The sequence below is a fragment of the Anarrhichthys ocellatus genome, unplaced genomic scaffold (genome assembly GCF_004355925.1).
Source record: "Anarrhichthys ocellatus isolate YVR2014 unplaced genomic scaffold, GSC_Weel_1.0 scaffold4, whole genome shotgun sequence".
In the NCBI taxonomy this organism is placed as follows: Eukaryota; Metazoa; Chordata; class Actinopteri; order Perciformes; family Anarhichadidae; genus Anarrhichthys; species Anarrhichthys ocellatus.
Window position 1 is genome coordinate 6,974,879 of NW_022280034.1, and position 9,090 is coordinate 6,983,968.

A 9,090-nucleotide genomic window follows, 5' to 3' on the forward strand; every position below is an offset into this window, starting at 1 on the left:
TATATATATATATATATATATATATATATTTATATATATTTATTTATATATATATATATATATATATATAAAATTTAATTAACTCAGACTCATTAGGTCTCCATACTGTTGTAACGTCGCCTCTTTGTCAAGGTTAGACAACGAGGAGTGTCCTCTTACAGTAACCAGAAACACAAGTATGTTAATATAAAGAGAGGACTGAAGGTGTGACAGCATAATTTAATATGTCTCTCTTTCGGCAATAGGATTATTAAAGCAGCCGTGTGTAGAATTTAACATGCATTGCTGTGACTTAAATACATACACACTTGAGGATTGCATGTTCCTACTTTTGTATTATCTAAAAGGCAAACTATACGACCTATTACAGGGTCACTGCTAAAGTATTTTAAAGGAGTTTGAACACACGAGGGTGGTAGGGGAAACCGTCCCTTGCTAGCAAACGGGACGTTTGATAACCATATTCGACATTTAAACAAAACACACGTTGACCAGGATAAGTAATAAATACGGCCTGTTACTTACCGAGTATTACTGTTGTCGATTATGTAGCTGTCAACTTGTGAGAGCGGGCAAAAAGCGGTTGAAATATCGACGGGACCCGGTGTAGGACGATATGGAGGAGATACCGCAACCAACAAACACCCTCCTGACCTCGGCGCCTGAAGGACCCACGATTTAGTAGGTTTTTCTTGCGCCTGACTGAAATACGAACGAGATGAGGATTTTGGTTATTTTCGATCACTTCATTAAGTATTTGTTCTGTGGTTTGACAACAGCAGATGTAGTTCTTGTCATTTGTAAGAGTCGCCATTTTTCATGCCAAATGTGAGCCGCTAGCACACAGGCAGGTGGAAGACACCTATATTACCACGGAAACCAATATGCTAATTTTCGATCCAGTCGATAATGACCTTTTATTACTCTATGATATTACCTCATTACTTACCTTACCAATGCAAGGAAAATATAAAAAATAGATCCAATATTGAATTTAAACAAATTAATAAATTACACACACACAGCTATATAATACAGTACTATAATTTATATAATATAATAATTTATTTATTCATTAAGTTTATTTAACAGGGACTACACATAATAAACATACATTCCAATAATTAAAATCTAATAATTCCCCAATCCAGGTGAATAATAATTGGCTAGACTTTACATAAAAGCATTATAAAAATGCTTTTCACTATGTACATAGTCACAGGAAGCATTTAAAGTTGTGGTTTGTTTGATTATAGTTAATAACGGTTCATAATGATAATATTAATCAGTCAGTTACTGTCAAACTAACCCAAAGTAAGCCTTGGTGTCATTCCACAGATCTTATGTAGCGTTCTTTAATTATGGAGGCCTATCCTATAAATAACGTCATTAAAAGACTAAATCTTAGTCCATCTCAGTGTTTGTAAAAGATAAATAAGTCTTTGTTGCTCAGTGTTTGTCCTTATATAATGAACATCTAATGTACAAAAAGAACATATAAGAAGTCTTTGATTTCAGCTCTTTAATGATTGAAATGAATGAGACACGAGACGAGTAATGCGGCTTTGCGTGACCATCATTCCTCAATGAGAGAACTAGAATAACCATGTTTCTAACGCGCTGCAACAATGAAATGTAGAGGCCACTCTGAAATCAACATTACACTTAAAAAGCACATTGTGTTTCAAATAAATACATGTCAGGAGCAACTGTAAACATATCTCTTCATGTGCATGTTGCTGTAACACTGTATATGAAATATAAAAATACCTATCAACTGTTACAAAATGAAATAAATTAATATAAACAAATACATACAAATTTAAGGATCCTTTTCAAGAACTATTACTACAAGTTAATGTCAAAAGATTATTATCATTTACACTGTATGGTGATTAAAAAAAAAACACTATACAGCAATCAAACAGTCAACATGAAATATTTGGGACATTTCTACACGGAGAAACCTATCATAACACTCACGGTAATTGGCAATTGGAAATATACTTAAGACAAGTGGAAATCAATCTTTGCTTATATGTTTTGGCTGATAACGACATTATCATCCTTTAGTATGTCCAGCACTGAGCAATGAATTGCTCCGTCAACATCAAGGAACATTATTTCAAGGAATGAAGAAGACTTTCAAACGACGGCAGAGAAGTAGCATCTGTTTCATTTTGCAATACAGCAAACAGCGAAATGTAGATCTTTACATATTGCTTTAACGGTGGTCCGTAGATCTAGAGTCTGACAACAGTGGTCCTTTAGATTTATGTTTGGAAATACAGTGGTCCTTTAGAGTTTACAAAAAGAAAACATTCAGTGAAGGAATCCGGATCCAAACCTTGAAATGATCGGGTATTTTAAATTGCACAGAAAACGACAAACTGCTGTGAAGGATTAGGGAACCTGCTGCCTGAGAATTGTTTTGATGTGGTTTCCTGTTATCATGTCCAAATACTCAAACTTAAAGTCGTATGGATAGGAGGTACTGAAAACAAGTTTATGCTACATGAAGTTATATCCCTTTAGGAGGAGGAATGAGCAACGAATAAACGAGACCCTTTAAGAAACCCTGTATGGTTTTAGTGATTTTGTTGAATCCGTCTAGAAGCAGGTTTGAAGATAAATCCCAGAATATAAGAAGGTATGGGCTCTGTGTATCCCATCAGGCCTCAGCGCTAACAGGATCACAACAGTAGTCTTGGTCGATGAAGACATCACACACCGCCTCAGTTGGCAACTTGACACAGCAGACTAAGAGCAGCACATGGCTGAGAAGTGTCCGACAGCGCCGCTGCTGTTCATCATCCAATGAGCCTCCTGATCACGGCCGGTCTGGAGAAGGGCCAGCAGTACTCGTTGGGGACAGGAACGTTGACGTTGCACTCGAAGAAGGAGAACATGGGGAACCAGATGCGAGCTCGTCGACTCTGCTGGTAGGCCCGGGTGTTGGCTAGCGTGTGGTAGTACAGGAAGAGTCTGGTGGTGATGTAGAACGCGATGAACACGTCGATGGAGTAGTGTTCGTGTGCGGCCAGGATGAAGAAGATGCCGAAGAGATTCAACACCCAGGACAACGTGTGAATGAAGTTCCAGCTTCGTGGGGTGTCTGAAAAAAGAACCATTGAAGATACATTTAACAAATTAGCTTTTTTGTTGTTTGTTGTGAGTTTTACATCATATCCTGAGATTCAGACCATTTCTGTCCAAGGTCACACTGAGGAAGGCAATTTGTTTATACCAGTGAAGGACTCTGGATGGCAGCAAAGAGACAACGGTCCCAAATATGTGGACAGTGTTTCTTCCTCTGCATGTGTCATCCTCGTGATTTAAGACTTTAACCATCTGATGTCACAGCTCTTAATAACGGCTCGTCATTTATCAGGATCTTCATGAATGAATGTGGACAAAATCTATTAACTATGGGGACATTTCAAAGGGAACTTAAAAGCTACTCACACTCTGTGACAAAGAAGTTGAGCAAGGTAATGACCACGGTGTGGCCGCTGAACATGTAGTCACCACACGTGTGCACTCCGGTCAGAGTCATCCCGAAACCGCTCCAGATGGCCACAGCGCGCTGCAGTTTGGCCCACATGTCCCCGTACATCTAGAGGAAGAGGAGAAGAAGAAGAAGAAGAAGGGAAACTCTCAGTGTTGTGATCTTTCAAAGAGGAAGAGAAGCCGTGTTTAGGATACATGGAAGACTCATTACCTTTCCTGAGCATTGCAGGTGCTGTCCCGGCACAGACAGGGAGGTGACGAACATGGTGATACAGCGCAGCATGAACACCGTCCCCATGAGGCTGCACATGCGCCGCAAAAGGATGGACCTACAAGTCGTGACAAACGGTTAACTTCCAAGGCATCGAGTCGGACATGCTGATTCCGATATTTCCATCTTTCTAAGAACTATAATTAACAGGATACACAAAGATTTGTGTAACTTGCATTTCATAATAAAACACTGACTGTTAAATCATTTACATTTTCTCCAAAATGAACACCAAGTTACAGGACATTCTCTCACTCAAACAAATTTCAAAATAAAAGTGCTCCAGGTTACTGGAAAAAATAAAATCCAACTGAAAATGAATTGCAGTATATCCCACTTTTACGAGCTTCATGTCGTCTTCGCTCACACAGAAGACGTCCACACTGACGGCATGATGTGTGTGTGTGTGTGTGTGGCTGTACTGTGTGCTGCAGCTGCCACTGTGTGCACGACCAACACTGTCAGGACTCCTACCTGTGTTTGTGGAGCAGCAGAACCAACACCCAGATATTACAGAGGATGACTCCACATGCTTCAGCCATGGCAAAGGCCCATGGTATTCTGGGAACACTGTTGAAAGCAGACAAAACGTGAATTGGACTGTTAGTTGACACAGGTTCAAATGTCTATGTTTAAAGTTTCATTACCGACTATAAATTGCAAAATGTGAACTGTAAAAATCACTACATCGACTGTAACATGCTTCTACGTGCCAAACACATGTCACTGAAATCAGCTCTCCCAAAAAAGAAACATGAAAAGACATTGATTGAAAAGCTCAAATATGGTCATAAACAAAAAGGTCACACTACAAAGTACATTACAGTCATTTAGCAGACACTTTTATCCAAAGCGACTTACAATTCAGAGTCTATCAGATTTCTACAACGTAGGTACAACTACGGGAGCAATTTTGGGGTTAAGTGTCTTGCTCAAGGACACATTGACATGTGACTAGCAGAGCCGGAGCTGGGGATTGAACCGCCGACCCTCTGATTGAAAGACGGCCCTGCTATCCACAGTCACCCACCCCAGTAGGTCACTTAAAAAAACTCTTCTAGCCCATCTGGAATATGTGAGGGTAATAATAGAAACATGTTACAAGGAAGTAGGGCGGTTATAATATCCACCATCTGGTATGATATTCTGACAGTTAATAGATATTTATGTATTTGTTCACTCTCTCTTTGGCATTTCAGTTGACAGATGCATGTTTTTATGGCTATCTGGTGGACCAGTTAATAAGAAAAATAAGGCTCCAAGAGCGTCTTAGTTGTCACACACCCACCTGTCTAGGAAAATATCTGGCAGTGGAGGATACGTGCGCATGTCGGGCACCCTCTCGTGCACTATGACCATGACGAAGGACGTGAACCCAAACACAAAGACCACATAGATGGAGCTAAGCATCGTCTTCCAGTACTCTGGATCCAGGCGCCTCGTCTGCTGCTTGTACTTCCCATTGGTGTACTGGTGATACTCCTCGCCTACCGGTGCCGTGTCAGTGCTGTCACAGTCCCGGCCCGAATCTCCGTTACACAGCCAGTCCAAACTGCCTCCGGAGCCCGTAGGAGACTGGCCGTCGAAGGGAAGCCCCAGCTCCTCCAGCACGTCCATGTTCTGTTTCTGCAGCTTGCGGATGGACACCATCAGCCGCTTGATGTCCCCCAGCACCTTGAGCTCCAGAGGCGGCGAGCGGAGGTCGTACTCGCTGAGGGCGAGCAGACTGGTGCCGTCCAGTCGGTGCTTGTTGCACAGCAGGTCCACATAGTCGCAGAAGCCCTCCTCCCTCAGCCACTTGGCGACGTGTTTGGGCGTCCAGCGACGGACACTCAGTTGGCTCATTTCCTCCTCACTCTGAAGGCTGGAGAAACGAAAAGCACAGTCAAGAAAAACACGTGAGCTCTCCCTTAGAGTCAGTGTCTCATTGACTTCCTCCAGGAATCTTAAGGAGATGTATGCTCTACTTGGCACTCTTTATTTCCACTGAATCAGCAATATTAATACCAAAGAAACCACGCAACACTGACACGCAGACAGAAAATAGCTTCAGGTTGTCACAAATCTATAAGTGACGCAAGTTTAAGCTGAGCATTCACAACTTCAGCAAACATATGAGGCAAGGATTTGATAAGACCAGTTTGCACACACCCCAAACATGTAGACTAAGGAGCAGACATATTCCCCAGGGTAGACAGTGACTTTGGGACTTTTGTAATAGCTGTAAATGGATCATGACTCTTAGGCTATTATCCCCAGTCTTATTACTAGCCGATCTATCCTACACACTAATCAGAAGAATCCTCGTTTAGGCTTAAGTCTCAGTGTCAGTGTCAGCAAACCCTGTCTCTTAAAGTCTGATCCCAGCAGGAACAAACATTGTGTGTTAGCATCTTTACCTGTTGAGGGACTAACTGATATGATGATACTGTGGCTGTGTGGTTTGGTGAGCAGCTATGACTCACTTTAGACGGTCAGTCAACCACCTGCACTTATCCCACATCACTGGCTATCAATGAGGTGGGGCCAGGAGCTAATTCTACCAACATTCCCTCAATATCCTGTGATGCTGAGGTAACTAGTCCACCTGGTGGTTGACGGTGTGTGTAACCACAAGCACGCTCGAGGTAGACGTGACACCAAGCGAAGGCACATCGTCATTTATCACTTCAACTCCTCCCCAAGCAGGCTAATTCAAGGTCTAACGTTAGCTAACGTTAGCTAGCATGCTATTAGCTAGCTGGATCAATGCGTGTACCGTAACGCTCACTCACCCGGACTGAGGTGTCACAGAAGACGACACGGACACGTGTTTATTCAGCTAGCTTGCTAAACGGCATCTCACGAGAATCTGAGTAAATCGTAATAGCGGCGGTTTGTTGGAAATCATTTCGCCTCCCTGGCTTCGCGCTGGTTAGCATACTGTTGCCAACACCAGGCGGTAATGTCCAGAGTAGCCGCGCACGTACAAATCAGCTACACGAGAATTGGCTCCAGCTGAGCAACAGTGACACTTGTTGGTGAAAAGAGAGTACTGCTAAGTCTTTAATTCTGCAGTATTGTTATTGTTATGAATACATAAATGAAGTATTTGTGCAATTAACTGCCTCAAAATACCACAAAGTGTATGCATTAAAGATATAGAGGTGTGAGGCTGACCAACATTTAGATAATAAGTCACTGATTTAATTATAGACCAGGGACACCTGTCCTTGTCAATACCAACATTAATGTAGTATAGCCTCAAGAGAGTTTGAAAATAAATGTTGGGAGAATAAATCATACAAATTGGTAGTTTCAAAGGAGCAAAGATCCATGCAGTCAACTATGAACACTCTGCAGCAAAGTAATGCAGGTCCCCCTGTCACTCCGTCAGTGAAAGACCTGGTGAGGGTTCTGTATGGAGGAAAAAGGTTTGGAAATCATGTGGATGAAGTTTGGCCTAACATATTCATTGGTGACATGTAAGTCTTTGGCATTGCTCTTGACAGCTTGTTAAATAAAAGTACCGCAAGATTGCTTCCTTCTAATGTGTTTCCTGTTATGATACCTGTTTCCTTTGTCCACAGGTCAGTGGCCAATGATCGCTACAGTCTGTGGAAGCTGGGAGTCACTCATGTTCTGAATGTTGCTCATGGGAGGATGCACTGTCAGGGGAGTCATGACTTCTATGGCTCCACTGTGGATTATTATGGAGTCCCTGCCGATGACTCACCGTCCTTTGACCTCTCTCGCTATTTCTTTCCCTCTGCTGAGTATATTCAGAGTGCACTTGTCACGGCTGGTGGTAAATACCCCTCGTGTTGCTTTATTTGTCCCTGAGTTTTACCTAGAAGCAAGTCACTCATCTTATCCAGAGGAAACTCCCAGTATCAACTCATGCGTCAAGATTCATTGTTTTCTTTTTCTTCTTTTCACCAGCTCGGGTGTTTGTCCACTGTGCAGTCGGCGTGAGCAGATCTGCCTCCCTCGTCCTGGCCTACCTAATGATCCACCACCATTACACCCTGCTAGAGGCCATCAATAAGGTCAAAGAGCGCAGATGGATTTTCCCAAACAGAGGATTCCTCAAACAGCTTTGTGCTTTGGATATGAAACTAAGACATCATGAGTAATCCTTTGTACCTCAAAACTAATTGATTTTCTAAATTACAGATCCCCAAACGCCTGATTTCCTCAAGACAAATGAAGATTTAATTGTCTACCAGTGTAGGGAGATACTGTACTCTGACTTTAATCAGTTTGTTTCAAGAATGGTATTGAATCTATTGGCCCTGGTGCTGTGTTTAATGTGCGTCATGCTGCCGGTTCACAGGATATTGACCCTTATATTAGTAGGAGATCAATGTAATCAACCCACCCTTAAGCAGAATCCATTTTAAGACTGAATATGAGACAAAATGACTCATTTAACATTTGTTCTATGTTGAAGAAAATTTACATCCACTATGTTGTGTTGTGTATTCACTTTAAAACATCAGGGACAATCAATAGATGGTTTATAACACAGTAAAATTTGGGTAAGCTGTAATCATATACAACACATCTTCATGAGTTTTGACACATTTATTAACAGATTTAAACGAATAGTTAATGCTTCACTACAGGCTTTAAAGATGTGTTCAAGTGCGTAGGAAAGTCTCATCATGGTATTGCAATATTATCTTTATCATTAATTCTTTTGACAGATTCTTAAGACCATGAAAAACCAGTAATCAGCGTGTGCTTTTTCAACAGTCTTATGTTGTGCACAATTGCTATTGCCAAGTAGTTAACTGCCAAGATTATCTCAGCTGCTTTTCATAATTTACACAGTTTACATACTGAGCAGAAGGCACAATGACTGCAAATGTTCCTGCAAATATCTTTTCCCCTGAATTGTACACATGTACTGTCAGTTTCATTGTCTTCAGTACTTCTGTCTGGATTTCTGACTACTAAGAAAAAGGCTTTTATGCTCAGGATCTTTTCTGAGGACACCTGACAGTCTGCCTTGTCTCTGCTGGGGGAGAGGACAACATGAGAAAGTTCAGATTCCCATCGTCTTTAACATCTTGATGGGGAATTCATTCAATATTTCTAAAATATATTCAACATTTCTTGTAAATGCTTGGCTAACAGTATCTCTAAAAAAAAAAAATGTATGCAGTATCAACTCTTCAAACACTACTACGCCTGCACTTGGATCATACCAGGATCACACATTCACCAGCAGGTATGGATTTTATTTTCATGTGCATATCAGGTGAGATTTGTTCCTCCCACACACACACACACACACACACACACACACACACACACACACACAC

General features: G+C 41.5%; 3 protein-coding genes across 3 annotated transcripts in view; 1 reads left to right on the forward strand and 2 right to left on the reverse strand.

Moving 5' to 3' along the window:
- The window catches only part of LOC116381650 (voltage-dependent anion-selective channel protein 2-like), a 4,293-nt gene extending 3,643 nt beyond the window's left edge, over positions 1-650 (reverse strand). The window contains exon 1 of the mRNA XM_031843951.1: positions 526-650. The gene's annotated coding sequence lies outside the window, so the exon portion shown is untranslated. The remainder of the gene's footprint in view (positions 1-525) is intronic.
- Positions 651-1,507: 857 nt separating this feature from the next.
- On the reverse strand, positions 1,508-6,739 carry samd8 (sterile alpha motif domain containing 8). Its single transcript, XM_031843377.1, has 6 exons — positions 6,556-6,739; positions 5,070-5,645; positions 4,256-4,351; positions 3,722-3,839; positions 3,466-3,616; positions 1,508-3,115 (listed from the first exon to the last, which is right to left on the reverse strand). Exons 2-6 carry the CDS (start codon positions 5,624-5,626, stop codon positions 2,811-2,813), a joined length of 1,227 nt encoding a protein of 408 aa, XP_031699237.1. The 5' UTR covers positions 5,627-5,645; positions 6,556-6,739; the 3' UTR covers positions 1,508-2,810.
- The window catches only part of LOC116381095 (dual specificity protein phosphatase PHS1-like), a 6,729-nt gene continuing 3,876 nt past the window's right edge, over positions 6,238-9,090 (forward strand). Inside the window, exons 1-5 of the mRNA XM_031842933.1 lie at positions 6,238-6,254; positions 7,018-7,245; positions 7,351-7,568; positions 7,703-7,892; positions 8,977-8,996. Of these exons, the coding sequence (XP_031698793.1) occupies positions 6,238-6,254; positions 7,018-7,245; positions 7,351-7,568; positions 7,703-7,892; positions 8,977-8,996 (673 nt within the window). The remainder of the gene's footprint in view (positions 6,255-7,017; positions 7,246-7,350; positions 7,569-7,702; positions 7,893-8,976; positions 8,997-9,090) is intronic.